We start from the raw sequence: 15,596 nt of genomic DNA, 5'->3' as shown, positions 1-15,596 counted from the left end.
GCATTTGCCTGCCTTACTAGAGTGCTGAGAGCTTTAATTAATGTCTCTAATTCAATTTGAACTCCTTGGATAAAAGGCACTGCCTTGTGACAGCAAAGGTATTGCCCAAAATAGAATATAATTAACACACAGATATCAATCACAATGAAATTAAGTGTACATTCAAATACAGCTTGCACTTTACAGACAGTACCTGCCTATTTTTCCTCCAAGAATCCTGAATACTTATAAGACAAGGAACATTTAATGTTCCAGGCTGAATTCTGATTATAATAAGGCCATCTTTATCTGCCTGATTAAGAAGGTTTGTAACACTGGTACTGACAGATATGCCTTTGTGATGGACAGTGTTGGAAACTGACCATAAAATGACTTGGAATCAGTACTTCTCATATTTTATATCCAGCACTTAGTTACTGTGAACTTTAGCCTAGGTGCTGGCTCACTCACTGATCATGTTTATTAACAGCTGTGATAATCTCATCGTTTAGTTCATCACCCAGATCACTGCATTACTGTGTAATACTCCAGAGTGGGAATGGGCTTTATAGCTTGGATTTTTTTAACTGCTGCTTTGCAAAGCTTGCTGACGCCTTGGGGTGGTTGCTTCTCATTGCTTTTAGGAGATAAACACCTAGTGTACCATGTGTGCAACAGGGCGGCGTTTTGCTAAGTGCTATACTCAGATGATGGCCTCTCTAACAAGATTGCAAATCTGTCAAACAAATAATACCGTATGTCCAAACTGATAATTGGAAAGTGAGGCGAAAGAAAGCATTTAAGGGCATCGCCCAAAATAACAGAGGACGTATTGGGCAGATTTGAAAAGAAAGCCAAATTCCTGGATCAAAATCCACTTCCAGCAAGACTGTCCTTTAATACAGAGATTGTGTCTGTGCCAGATTTAGCTTTCACTTACTCTTGGGTCTCCAACCCAAAGGCTACATACTTGGAGACATCCCTCCTTCCTCTTCTTCCCCCATATGCCTTGCACAATCCTCAGAACATATCATATGTCTGTGGAGCCTCATAACACCACATAACAAATTAATTTCTGATTCAAACTTGTTAGGAGTTAGATTGAATAGACCTCACATTATTGCCTCAGACGCAGAATAATCCCACTTCAGTAAGCTTTAGAGCTTCCACAGGGACCAACCCCATGGTGTGTATTAATATTTAACGTGAAACAACATCTCTACAGCAGCTACAGGGGGGAAAAAGATACTACTAAAAAATTAAAGTTGGTTTTGTGGTAGTCATCTAGACCCAGTTGTGCTCTACCATCCTCGCTGCCTCGGGCACCATTGCCTGCTCTCAGCATTGATACTTCCAGCCAGCTTCCAGACACGAGGAGGCCATTTCTTGGGATCTCAAGGCAAGTGCTTGTCATGTCTAGAAGTCTTGGTTAAGGCATCACAACACCACTCATCCTGACTCCAACCTAAAAAGAAAAGAAGGGAGGATGATGAAGAGGTGTGTGGGGGAAGTTAATGAATATTGCCTCTCTCTCATAAGCTGAAATTTCCCCAGTGAATGCTGCTCGTGGATGCGAAGACACAGAGGGATTTCTTTGAAACCCACTTCATTTGATTCTTCTCTTATTTCAGTTTATGCTTGTTCTGAGCTGGGAACTGGAGGTAGGCTGTCACTCCTCTTGGGTACGTAAGAGCTCCCTTCCTCTCTGCAATAGAAATTCAATAGGAAGTGAAATGCTTAAAGGAAAACTGATCCAGGCTGGCTGATGGAGGAAGTAGTTACAGAAGAGTTTAATGAACAGACAAGCAAGGGAGTTTGGACAATGTGTACAGATTGTTATCAGCAGCAAATCTACATACCCATCTAATAGCAAATAGGCTGGGCTTGCAGCTGCTCACTGCAATGGCAGCGTGCTGTGGGTGTGCAAAAAGCAGCAGGATAGAGAAACAGGAGAAACAAACCGCCGACCTGGAATTTGGAAGTGCCCAGGGTGGGATGTAGGTGGGAGCGTGTCCAAATAGCCACTTCGGGTTCATGCCACGTGTAAGTGGAAGCTGATATGTGCCATTTCTCACTGAAAGCACACCGTGTTCCCCTCAGTGTAGGGATAGAAACTCTCCAAGCCTTGTTTCGTAAGGTGAAATAGAACCACTCCTTTCTGAGAGGTGATGGGCCAATGTGCTGAGCCGTGTCGTGTTTATGGCAGAAATGGGAGGCAGAGGTAAGGGCTAATATTAAAAACGTCTCCAGAAGGGGAACAGCCTCTTCAGTTATGAGCTACAGGTACCGTTATTATTAATAACAGTAATATTCTATCTGCAATTGGAAAGAAGTTCATATGTGCCCAACAGAAAAAAAAAAGCAAACATTAGTTGACTTTCCCATCGTTAATTTTTTTCATTTCTTCATGCAGTGCAACAGCTGATTGTCGTTTTTAACCAGACTTACACGACTCTGTTTTGTCAAGTGCTGTTGAGCTCGCTGCAGCTCCGTGAGCACATGCTGTGCACACGTGCAGACTCCCACACGCTCAGTGCACGCATACTCCAGTCTCTCGTGCTCCCCATCACAGTCCCAGGTTCAATATGCCTGTGCAGAGACATGTGCTTGCTGCCATGGGTGGCAGCATTGCTTTGGTCTCCGTGAAAGCTCCTGAAGCAAAGGAGATGATGACCGCATCAGCTGCAGAGCTGGTGCCCTCTGGTCTATACAGTGGTGCTTACAGCACTGTAACTCTGATGTCTACATGCAGTGCTGCAAATGTATATCTCTCCTGGCTCTCTATGCTATATTCTGCAAAAGTGGGTGTCTATCAGCTGTCCTGAGGACGACCTTTGGCTAGGTTGGCATGGCTAGAGTGGGGTGGGCACACAGCTTCGAGGCCATTCTGCCTGCCTGGGCATCCCCACCATGCTGTTACATCCCTGCAAGGATGGAACTCAGCAGGGCAGGCAGATGGACAGGGGGTAGGAAGCAGGAGGCGCATGCCCTATGCATGGAGAGGAGAAGAGCAGCCTCACCAGCACCCTGCGATGTGAATGTTCTGCCCAGTGAGCTAGGGAGCACAACCCTGCAGGTGAGGCTGCTGCTGTACTGCATTCCCTTGCATGTAGCAAGCTGCAGGGGAGGGGTTGCTGCCAGGCATGGGTGCTGACAAACCAAGCTGCTCCCTTGCACCACTGGAGCACACAGCTCCATTTGGAGAGGGGCATAGTGCCAGCAGCGTTACCGCGGGGGTGGATGATCTGACAGCTGAAATGCTGGAAATGGGACTGAGGAGTCGAGGGCTCTCTTCCAGCTGTATCCATAGCTTGCTGCGTAACCTTTGGCAAGGTGTTTCACCGCTCTGTTTCCCTTCCCACTCATCATATGTCTTGTCTATTCAGACATTGAACACATTGGGATGAGGAGCTGGGCTGCCTGCAGCCATTATTTGCACAGGAGGGGGATGGCGTGCCCTGCACCAGGTGCTGGGGAGCATCCCCTTCAGCTCCCTAGTAAAATATGTTAAATATGTATGTTCAGCATGTCTCCCCACAGAGCCTTGATCTCGGGAAAAGCCTCAAGGTCCTATAGGGGTCCAAATAGCAGCAGCCCCTACCCCCTGCCTCCATACTCCCTGGCACCCAAGGAGCAATGCAGGCTGGGGTGATTTTTTAGCTTACAAAATTTGGCTGGATTCCATAGCTCTGTGTGTGTGTGTGTGTGTGTGTGTGTGTTTGTCTTCATGTGCTCGTCACTGAAACCTGGGTAATTATTTTGTTTTATTTCTTTTTTGGCAACACTTTAAAGTAAGAGCTGGGTCTTTATAGATTGCTCAGGTTGCACGGAGTATGGATTACAGGTCGTCAGAGAGACATGAAAGCAGAAGACACGTTTCTCTGGCACAGCATTAAAGGGACAATAACCGGGTAATTGTAGCCCGGGGTGCGGCCACCTTCTGCGCCCAGCCCTCGCTCATCTCCACAGCATTGCAGAGAATTTCACGAGGGAGATGATGGAAAAGCTGGGGTGAGGATGTCTCAGGTCAGGACCTGGTTATTTCAAAGGTGGTATGCGCTTGGGAGGTTAAAGGCGCCACTTAGATACATGAATAAAATGCTGCCAAATACTTCAAGCAGTAACACACAGGCAGACTTGAAGGCTTTTTAAATGTGATTTTTCATGTCTGTTTTCACCCCGAGAGATGACTGTCACAGGATCAAAGCAATTCCCATTTTTAAACTCTCTCTTTCTCTCCCTTCTCCCTCCCCTCCATTTCTCTCTCTCTTTCCTTCCTCCTCTTCCTTCTCTTTTTCAACAGGACTCCACAGAATGGAGCAAGAATGAGAGGAAAAAGGCAGACAGAAAAGCATGAACTGGAGGCTTGTTGAGTTCCTCTACCTCCTGTTTATATGGGACCATATACTAGTACAGCCCTCCCACCAGGACCCAGCTGCCACCAACCAACATGTCTCCAAGGAGTTTGATTGGCTTATTTCAGACAGGGGGCCTTTCCACCACTCGCGGAGCTACTTATCCTTTGTGGAAAGACATCGTCAAGGATTTACAACCAGATATAAAATATACAGGTATGTTGGTTTCCTACAGCACCTGTAAGTTTGAGCAGTTGTTAGGTAGTGGGCATGCAGCCAGTTCCCTTGGGATCAAGGCTTGTTGTCAATGGAGGGATGCATCACTGTACCCTCCATGCTTCTTAGGTTCCCCACAATCCTCTGGTGGCAATGCAAGCTGCCTCAGAGACTTGGCTGTAGTGCTGTCACGGAGTCTGAGAACTTCAACTCATGCACTTCATTTGTGGGGCAGATCCATTCACAGGCTCACAAGCATGTTTCTCAAGTCAGCGTCCCAAGTAGCAGACCAGGTTTCTGCACCAAATTTATGCATGTGCACTGCCAACAGCTTAAGGTTCACGTGGGCAAGAACACACATAAAGATGCACAGTGCATGTGCTTAAGCTGTCTGCTGCCTACTGCAGCCCTTTGCAGATGGCCCCTGTGCATGGGTTGGACTTGTCCCCAGAACCGTGAGCTTGGTTTGAAAGTCATTCAATTAAAAAACTACGGCAAATAAGCAGAATTTGGATTTCCCTTCGCCTTCTAGGTTTTGAAGCCTTTGTTGTTGCCTGTTTCAAGTGCTTCTTGGCAGCTGTGATATTTAGAAATATACTTATCTTTTTGCTATTTGAATATGAAAAGCTGGAGTGCTCATGTGAGCCTCCTATTACAGCAGCAGGCACTTTGGAAGGAAGGGGAATAAGCCAGCAAGTATCATGAGATTTGGGCTAAAACCCAGAGAGACTGCAAAACTCTCATAGACATGTGCACATTTACATAATTATATAGTCCTGTTGTGTTTCAGAAAGACACTTGCAAACATATCGACACAAACTAGTAGGTGGGAAAGTGTTGGTGAATAGCTTACAGGCAGCGTGCATGCAGATGCACACACAGACTACTGGGGTCAGGAGGAGCAGAAAACCCGAGTGCATGCAGTAGCATTCTCCCACGGGCAGAAAGCCAAAAGCATTTGCAGAGTAATAGCAACATGTGAGACATCATCTATGTGTGGGGAAGAAAAATGAGTTCTGCCTGTCCCATGGCCTCCAGCGAATGCAGCATCCCCTCCCCTTGCAGCAGCCCACAGAGCAGGGGAAGGTTAGCATGGCTTGAAAATATTGTCCTGGCTTGTTGTCTTCATTCAAAACAGCCTGGGGGATGTCAGCCCCAAAAAGCAGAAATTATTTTGCCATACTTCCTTTAAGGACACCTCACAGGCTCTGCTTGCATGGAGGAGCAGGGAATCAAGGAATACATGACTTACCTGGCTATGCATAGCCTCAGCTCCCACCCTGGCTGACAGCTTGCACCCTGATTGAGGCTGCGTATCCCTGCCCCATGCAGTGCCTCTGGAATTGGCTCTGCCCTTTGCTAAAGAGCTTTTCAGCCCTCAGTGCCACTGCAGCAGTCTGCATGAGCTGTTGTAGGAGGGAAATGCCTGCAATGTATGTGTTCAGACGCATCCAGGAACTGTCAGTGTAGGTCAGGGCAGAGATCCATCAAGCCTGGGATCCTGTCTCTGAGAATCACAGAGAAACAGGGCTGGAAGGACCTTGAGAGGTCATTTAATCCATGCCTCTTCCCCAAGGCAGACTCAGCCATACCTGTGTTGCATCTGACAAAGGTTTGTGGCAATCTCTCATGAAAGGTTTCCTGTGAAGGAGAATTCACACCCCAAGCAGGCAGCCTGCGCCGTCGCTTTGCTGTCCCCATCTTCATAAAGGAGTGAGAATTTTGCTCTCATTTAATGTGAAGCCTGTGATTTCTGGCTAGTGAGGAGAAAATTCCCCTTTGGTTTGTAGGAGACTGCAAAGGGTTTGGAGATCTATTTTAGTTCAGGGTGAATTTTATACATGGCAAGTGGAATTGGGGCTGCATTTCTTCATTTCTGTTAGGTATTGCCAAATTACTTATCAGAGAAACTTCTTGCATAGGGAGGACATGATGTTGTACCTCTTCAAAAGAGGGAGAAAATCTGGGGATGCATTTCTTGGCCATATATCATGACTGGGAGGTGTGTGCTTTGGTAGCATGATCTGGGAGTTGCTTTTGTACCCACTGCAGTCAGCAGGAGTGGGAGACCTTACTGCCTTCAGCCGAGCAGTGGAGGCATTAGGTCAGGCTTTGGAGGCAGTACTGATCACTTGGAAAGCTGGCCCATGTGTTTTTAAAGCAGTATCAGAATCAAGCTAGCTCTGGTGAACGAGTGGAGCCACTTGCAGTGATTCACAGCTGGACTCTGAGCACACACGCTCCAAAACATGTCATTGCACCGGGACCCACAGGGGAAAAATCTCATTTTGCAGGCTCCTTAAATTGACTTCAAGAATCTGTGAAGCTGTTGGGATTTTGTCAACTGCTTAATTCCAATGTAGAGGCCTTTTTTCCTCCCAAATGATGTCTCTCAATTGCTCTTTGCACTAGACTAGCCCAAGGGAGGCACATATTCTGCATTAAGCGTAGCACTCCTTTCCGTAGGACAGCAGCTGATTTGGAGCATGGGACTTTTCCTACATTGTCTTCTCTTTCAATGCTTCTTTTCTCCCAGACTTTTCTTTTGCTTCTTTGGCTGTTTTTTCGCTCAATCCAACAGCTCCATCTGGCAATTGTTGTTCAATGAGGGTTGACCTGACTACCGATCTTCTCCAAAGGTCACTAGCAGCAGATCTCAAACCAGCCATTGTGGCCAAGGCTTTGGAGTACATGTGAAATCAGACAAGGAGATCTCACCCATCCCTAATTGAACCTCTGTCACTTGTTTAATGGTGATTTCCCCAGTGTCTTGCTGTGCAGGAGCATGGATATGGTATATTAGAACTGTGTCATTAACACTGAAAACCCAGAGAGAGGAAACCACTGTTGATGTCACATAGCAGTGTAAGGCAAAGGGCAGCATTTTCCAACTTCTACAGGTGCAACATCAGACTAAAAACTGCAACACTCCTTCTTCCATAGCAGGTGATGTCCACCTGTCTGTCAGTGGTGAGGAAGAGCCTGTTTTGGTTAGCAAGGTTGACACTGCACGAACAGAATTGCTGTACAACAGTCTATTTTTTCATAGATCTAGATCCAGATCTACCATCTAGCCCCAAAGCAGCTCCCTGTTACAGTCTCCAAAGACCCATTCTCTCCTGTGGCATTTTGGCAGATTTCAGGACTCCTTTTAGCAACAGTTGAACCACTGATTTTACTGGTGCCCACACAGTCAAGGTTTGCACCTTGCATGATTTATCAGGAGGAAGACAAGTATAGGAGGGAGGTGTTTTATATTGAATTATGGACAGTGGGGTAGATACAATTGCATTAAGGAGGCACATTAATCAGCATCGATTCACACTAATAAGGCTGGTTTAGGGGGGCCTCTGGCAGGAAAATGCTGCTTTGATCATTATCTGTGCACTCTGATGCTAATGCAGATAGGGTGGCAGATGCTCAGAGTTGTTTGTAGGATGTCTGAATATTCATTATCACCATCCTTATTGTTCCTAGTCATGAGAGCCTTGGGTGCTCGATACTACACCAGGGCTGGAAAGTAGATGAAGCTCAGCTCGGCTTGACTTTGTGGCTGGGGCACTGCTTGGATCAGAAAGCACTCTTACTACCACAGGAGCAGGGCAGGATGAGCTCAGTTGTAAGCAAGAGGTTGGACTTGGGTCCCCAAGGGTCCTATCTCAATGATGTCTCTGTGATTCCCCTGATTCTCTAATGCAGAATGGGCACTAAACTGGGTGCTCATAAAGGGATTTGCAGTACTGAGTGCAGCTTTGGCCATGCTAGAGATTTTTACTTAGTCCTAGAAAACCCACACATCTGAGCAGCTGCATGCTCTCTAATTCCCTTGACAAAGTGTAAGAGAATTACCATGAAGAGAGGATCTCCACTGTGCACATAGCACAGGCCACAATTGACTTACAAATGCAGATGCTTTTCTGCTGTCGGGCCCGGTTCTCTGTGAAATGAATACGTGAATCTGTTGACTTCCAGGAAAAGACACTCCTTTTTGTTGCTGGGGAATCTGCTGTAGCATGGCCAGCAATGCCACTGCCCTCAGCCCCACACAGCAATACAGAGCCAGGTTGCTGCACGTCCTGCTGGTGCAGCTAGATGTGTGTGGCCTGTTCTTATTCCTAGGTGAGAAGATAATCCTATGTTCAGGCACTGGACATGCACAATCTGACTAGGTATATGGGAGCTTTTAATGACTGCTTTCAGTAGCTCCTAGTATAGGAATTTTGGTTTCCCTGGCCAGACCTTCCAGGCATGTCTCATGCAAAGCTGTGATTTCCACAGCCAAAGGACTGATCTGGCAGAAATCTAAGCCTTCAGGAAGCAAGCAAACAAACAAACAAAGTTAGTTTTTAGCCAGATCACTTCTCCAGTCTCATTCATTGTGTACCCAGGGACTATTAAAAGGATGGGGCTATAGGGACAGAGGCAGAAAGGGACTGATGAGGCTGCTGTTTTCAGCAACAGTGTGGATGAGAGTTGTGCTGAAGTAGTTGTGAAATGGCATCCTAAGTGTGGGCAGAGAAGCCCTATTAGAGCTGCTTGCACCATTGTTTCAGTCCATTTTGTTTCGGTCCATTTTTTTTCTTCCATCTCTCCACTCCTCATTGACTCCTTGCGCTGTTTCTCTATTGGATTGAATTTAATCTGCTGGTCACTAGAGATGTACAAATAATTGATTTTGTGGTTCACTGGTTGCATAGAAGAAAAATAACTTTTAAAATGGGCTGATCTGAAACCGATGTTTGTTCAGATTTCCAGTAAAATGGAAAAAAAAATCAAACCATTTCATTTTAGGTTCAGCGCTATGTTTAAGCTTTGCTGTTTGCTTTATTTATCTTTTAATCCCGTGAAAAACAGTATTTGTTTATTATGTGTCCCCCCCATTTCTTAAAGCATAACAGTTCACCTCTCAGCACAAAGCCAACTGCTGCCACTTAAGATATGTCAAAAGGGCAACACCTTGATTCAGGAGTGCTTTTTGTTGAGCTCTTTGGCCTGTCAGTGTGCTCACTTAATTTGTGTTGCATTTGCAAGTGGTCCCTCAGTCCTTGTAGCTAACAACGAGGAAAAAGAAACCAAGACAGTCTGATTGTATTTGTTGTTCTTTGTGATATCTCAGGTCTGACAGTTCCTCAGGGTTCAGCACTGCCTTCCCTTGGGTCAGCTTTTGGCGTCCTAAGGTAAACACACACACACACATACATACATACATACACATATACACATATGTGTATATATATATATATGCATTTTTCTCCCAGCACTGCTTGCCAAGGGAGGCACAGCCAAGACACAGCTGTAGAGTGACAGCTTTGCTAAGGGAAGGCTCACATTTGCTCATAACTCAGCTGGATGCTGAGACCCAAGTGCTATGGACTGAGACGAAGCATCCAGCACGGATGCAGTCACAGTTCCTCTCTCCCACACATAACCTGGCAAGCTTTCAGTCCCGTTTCAGTTGTTTGGATGCCTGCAGCATCCCCAAAAGCACCGTGAAGGTTCTTCTCAAGCAGCATTAAGGTGATGCTCTGCGCTGGTACAAATTGATAGGCACCGTTAGGCTTTTTAATCTTTGCTTCGGCTTTTTTAGTCATGCTGAAGTTCTGCTGACAAGGTTTTCCTATTAGTTTTTTATGCTCTCTGTTTAAAGGGGACATCAACTTTTATGTTTTCCAGTCAGAGGCAAGGCAAGGTTTTTTTTAGGAGAAGCAATGCAGCAATTGAAGGACAGAGGGAGCTGAGATGAAAGGAGGCTCTTGCCTCTGTGTGGAATGAGCAATGGGAGTCTGTACGGCGTTGCATGGCAAAAAATACAAAATCTCCATAGTTTACATTATGCATGTAAACGAGTGATGTACGTTGGTTTGTAATCAGCAAATGCCTTGTAAATAAATGTGTGTAAACCCAAAAATTTAAATCTATTTCCATAGTGCATGTAAACAATGAAGCCTTACAGTGTTCTCTTCAATGTAAATGTTAATCTGAAAATGACATTACTACAAGTTGATGCAACTTTACAAGAGAGCCATGATTTACATTCCTGTCTCACCGCCTCTTAACGCAGCAGCTCGGCAGACGTGAGCCCTTCAGAGCTGGGGGTAAACCTGCCCATCCCATCTCACAGCATCTCCTCTTAGCCACAGCCTTCATCCTTCATGCCATTCAGGGACAGGCGTTGTGGCGTTCCCTGCATAATGTGCCTCCCTGCCTACTGAAAGCTTTACATAGATTTGCATAAGAAGGAAAAGAGGCAGGAGGAGGGTGGCTTGGGCTGAGCTGTGTGGTGCTGAGCCCTGTGAACAGGGCTGCAGGAGCAGCTGTGCTGGCTGCAGGCAGATTCAGATGGCGAGGGCTTGCAAGCATCCCTGGCAGCTGTAGGAGTCAACAGAAGGATGCATCCCTCCCCTCCTTCCCTTTGATATTCTTGAGAACACAGGGCACATGGAGGGATAAATGGCACCAACCTTTGATATGATCAGAGTTGCTGAGATCTGGGGAGAGAACATCTCAGCAGGCTTTGGGGAAGAGTAGACCCTCATTTCAGCTTGGTGGCTCAAAGCTGTGGGGAATGGTGTAGGAACACTGATGATGAATCTGTGTCCCAGTAGGGTGCTGGTGGTTTGGACAGAGGACTTTTGCAGGAAAGCACACACAGGAACTGCACAACAAGCAGGGCACGGCACTAACTGGCTGCCCTGCCTGCTAACCACAATAAACTCCTCATTGAGTTTTGTAGGGTGGCAAACCCAAGCACCAAAACTTCCCTTGGGAACCCAGAGTCAAACACTGTAGCCATCCTCCCAACCAAGCACAGAAATCGGCATGGACAAATATTTTGAGTCACTGAGGCTTCCAAATAGATCTGCATCCTGCTGGGCTGGCACGGAGCATCCTGCACAGCCCCTTGAGGACCTTGTGCAGGGTTATCCCCTCTGCATGGAGGTGATGGCAGGAGGGCTCTACCCAGCTGGCCCCCAAGGCTGCTCCAGCTTGCTGCCATGGCACTAACTCTGCATGCTCATCTCAGAGTTCTTCAAACCAGCAGATGACAATCCAGTGGCTTGGGAATATATCTTAAAGGCTAACAAGCCAAGGCAAAACCTTTGCTCTTTTCTTTTTCTTCTTATGAGCAGATTATTAATTCTGCTTTTACATCAGGCAGATGCTTATTTCAGCAGAGAAGTTGTTACATTAAAAAAATATAACAAAAAAAACCCAACAACATATATCCTGTTAGATGCATGGGATAATTTTGTTCTGGCACCAGCAGAACTGGGAGATGGCATGGCTGTACCTATTATAGGGTTTTTTTTCTATTTCTGGATCCCTCTAATGTTTCCCATGGGTTCCACAAAGTATGGTTTCTTTTTCCCTTTTTCCTTTCTTTTCTGCTGATTGCCACCCACCAGCCTCTGTAAATGGAACAAGACACGTCCCACTGGGGCAGGCAGAGCCATGCAAACTGGCTTCCTGTGTTAAACGACTAAATGCAGGTACCAGAACCCAAGGACACCTCCAAGAAGAAATCAGCTTTGCCTGGTGCAGGGACAAAGGAGGGCACAGGCCAGCCCCTTGTGCAAGGCTCTCCTCTCCCAGCAGCATCCATTCAAGTCCATGATGAGCTGGTGGCAACTCTGTGTGCAGCCTGATCTGGCCCAGAGAGCCCTGGGCAGGTGACCCCAGCTCCTCTCCTGGGAAGCGGGGTGGAGGCAGGATTTAGATTCATGGGGAATGGGGTTTAGGTGATGCCGTTCTGCCCCATGTACTGTAGAGATGCTGTGAGCCAATCCTAAGCCTGGCAGCTCCACATCTTGGACAGTCAAGCTGCGTTTCACACCTTTGGTGCTTTGCAAGTTCCATCCTGACAATCCCATATTGTGCACAAGGGAAGCCTCTCACCTGCCCTGAGAGTTCAGCCCTCAGCTCTGACTCCAGAAGGATCCAAGCTAAAGGCAGCAAAGGGATGGGATTCTCTCAAGTATCTGCTGTGTATCTAAATCACAGCCCTGCTGACTGCACAGAGCACTAACAGCCTGCCTGGGGCCCTACTCCCGCAGTCATGTGATGACATCAGAATTTAAGCTTTAATTAAGAAATGAGTGTGGGGAGGGAGGGAAGAGTCTCTAGCCCTTATGACTGCAAAGGAAAGCTTAGAAACACGACCCGAGTGCGAGCAACATCTGCTTCAATGTGCAGCCGGCTCTCAGCAGAGGGAGAGCAGCTGGGAGGGAAAACTATTACATCTGATTCCCATCCAGGTCAGCCTGCTTGTGCTTCTGCTGGCCATGAAAGCACTTGCTTGGAGAAAGGAGGGTTCCTACAAAAGCTGGGCGATGGCAGAATTGCACCAGGCTGCTGGCTGCATTGTGCTCCTGCAGGCTCTGTTGGGTGAAGAAGAGCACTTTTTCAGCAGTGAGGTAGAAGTTCTCTGTTCCATGCTTATGGCTGGAGATGGTTTGCTTCCTCGAGCTTTTAGGGATTAATCCTTTGCGATTCCCCTATGGCAGGCAGCCCTTCAACACCTGCTGTCCCCAAAGCCCAGATGCTCTGATGTGCTTGGTACTGCAGCGGCCTTTTGTTTCCTTAGATAAGTAATACAAAAAGCAGTGGAAGAGCTGCTCCACTGTAGCTCATAGTTTGGGCCTGTCTGACTTACCGATAGGTCTGACGAGCTTCCTGACACTGACCCGTGTGCTGATATAACCAGATATCTTGTAATTTCTGCCATAAAAGTGCTCCAGGGGAAACTGCAAGCAAGGGATTCATGGACTGCTAGCCTCTGGCAGGTTGCTCGGAGCACAAGGATGAGTTTGAGCACTGATTTCAATAGCAGAGCATTGTGGGGCACTCAGGGGATTCAGCATGGGTGAGAACACAGGCACATATCCACAGATGGACGCTGCCTCCCCACAGCTAACCAAGGTAGAAGAAGGACATGGTGAATTCCAGCACTGTGTGTCAGGAGAGCAGAAGCTGTTTCCATTTTGCACGTGCCCCCCTGCCCAACCTTGCTCTCCTTTCTTCCACACTGATTCTTTTCCTCTCAGCAAAGGAAAACCCGCCTATGGCATACGCAGCAGTAAATATTTCAGTGTTAGCTTCCAGCTCTTGAGCAAAAAAACAGCAAGAACATTTCTTTTTACTCCCCTCCAAATGTCTGGGGCTGTCCCCAGGGAGTGCAGCCATGCAGCCTGGCTAACACTAATAAGAGAACTTGGTACACAGGGCAAACTGTGTGCTGCTTGACTAAGAGAATAAGAAGACAAGAAGATAATAAGAAAAGAAGGCTGCTACCTTCATCTCTAGTTAAAGATCAGTCCATACGAGACGAGGTTTTTCTCCTTGCACTTGACATCCCTTCCTCCCTGTTTTCCTTGCCCTGCAAAAATCTCTGACTTCTTTCCCTCTCCTGCCCATAAAAGACTCCCGACTGTTTCAGGGGAGAATTGGGTATTTGAAATCTGTGCCGTACTCCCAGCAGCCGCATCACATGGTGAAGCTGTATCTGAAGACTATTTAGTGTCTCTTCAAATCCCACACTTTCAGAGTCCTGTGATTATGTAAGAGTCTCAACTCAATTTCTGAAGTAAGTTTACAGCCCTCATAATTGCAGAAGGAAACTTGATAATATGACTCCTACATACTCAGAAAGCAGAAGGCGAAAAAAAAAAAAGGAAGAAAGAAAGAAGGAAAGAAAAAGCAAACCTGAAGTTGATCAGATTTAAAAAGTCTCATGAATTTTAAAACCAATCTCTTAATTCTTTTTTGGAGCCTGACTCATGATTTTCAAACAGTTAGCAATATGGCTGTAGGGATTGTAAAGCCGGTTTGTTATCTTGTTAGATAACTTACATAAAATATCCGAACCCGTGGAGACTCCAAGATTGAGTATTGCACTTGAGGACACAGCCGGAGAGAACAGTGCCTTGTCTTCCGTATGGATGCTGAGGACCTGCTTTTAATCCAGCTCTCTAGTCACTACAGCAGCATAAATATTTCCCAGAATGATATTAGCGCTAATCGTATGAATGAGAATAGCCATAATATTGATCTTCATAATACTTAGGTTATTAAGTTTGAGTTTGAAGGTAGTTTTGTGGGGCGATTCATAATTGTAAATCTCATCAGGCTGCATAAGCAGGGAAAACAAGTCATGGAGCAAGAGCATTGCAAACACTAAGAGAATTACATTCTGGAGTCTTCTATCCTACTATAGGATTGCAGGCTGAACAGACACATGTGGATGCTAGCAATGCTAATTGTGTGATAATCTCGGATGAGCTTAATTAATCGGGTGTTGCAACAACCTGCTCTGATGTTTCCTTCAAGCACGTGCATCACCCTGGGGCACTTTATTCCTGGAATATTTGCACACACATGCATCAAGACAAGGCTACTCCTGTGATGAGATGAAGGAGGACTGCCACTGTCACCACCGAGCAGTGGGCTCACATTTCCCAGCTGTGTTTACCCAGACTGGCCACATACAGTTTCTGGGTCATGCCCACTAGAGAGGTAGGGAGGGAGCAAACACACCGTGCTTGTAGATGTGCCCAGAGCCTCACAGATGAGAGCAGCAGTCTTAGAGGTGCATTCGAATGTTGGGGTGATGAGCATCTTGTGTGGCTGTAGTGGATTAAAGGAAATCTGAAGATACTCTTCTGTGAAATGGCTCTGTAGTAGGGGACAGAATAAGTCCTACCAGCCCTTCTAGCATACAACAAAGGAGGAATAAAGAGCACAGAAGAAGCTGAATGCTACTACATATAATAAGCTTACAAGATAATTGCCAACTGTATTTGGACTGATTTTTCTTCTGCAGAAGAGGCACAAAAGCAAGTGTATTGTTTTCACTCCTGGGGACTGAGATATTTTCACCATGCCTTTTGAAAAAACACTGTGCTTCATCTCCCCACTTAAGCATATCAGCTCCATTGGTGGCTGTCTCCTGCACGACTGTGGGTCAGCATCAAAGGTAAAGATGCTGTAAGCGCAGCTGCTGCCTGCTGTCTGCTATGGAAGCTGCTCAGCAATCTGTCAAAGTCTTGC

General features: G+C 46.4%; 1 protein-coding gene across 3 annotated transcripts in view; it reads left to right on the top strand.

Moving 5' to 3' along the window:
- BRINP1 (BMP/retinoic acid inducible neural specific 1) overlaps positions 1-15,596 on the top strand; it is a 76,670-nt gene that overhangs the window by 20,492 nt on the left and 40,582 nt on the right. For all 3 annotated transcript variants that reach the window (XM_072352635.1, XM_072352637.1, XM_072352636.1), the window contains exon 2: positions 4,283-4,550. In XM_072352635.1, the coding sequence (XP_072208736.1) occupies positions 4,333-4,550 (218 nt within the window). In that variant the 5' untranslated portion in view covers positions 4,283-4,332. The remainder of the gene's footprint in view (positions 1-4,282; positions 4,551-15,596) is intronic.

Source organism: Excalfactoria chinensis, chromosome 18 (genome assembly GCF_039878825.1).
Source record: "Excalfactoria chinensis isolate bCotChi1 chromosome 18, bCotChi1.hap2, whole genome shotgun sequence".
Lineage (NCBI taxonomy): Eukaryota > Metazoa > Chordata > Aves > Galliformes > Phasianidae > Excalfactoria > Excalfactoria chinensis.
This window is presented reverse-complemented; position numbering and strand designations above follow the sequence as displayed.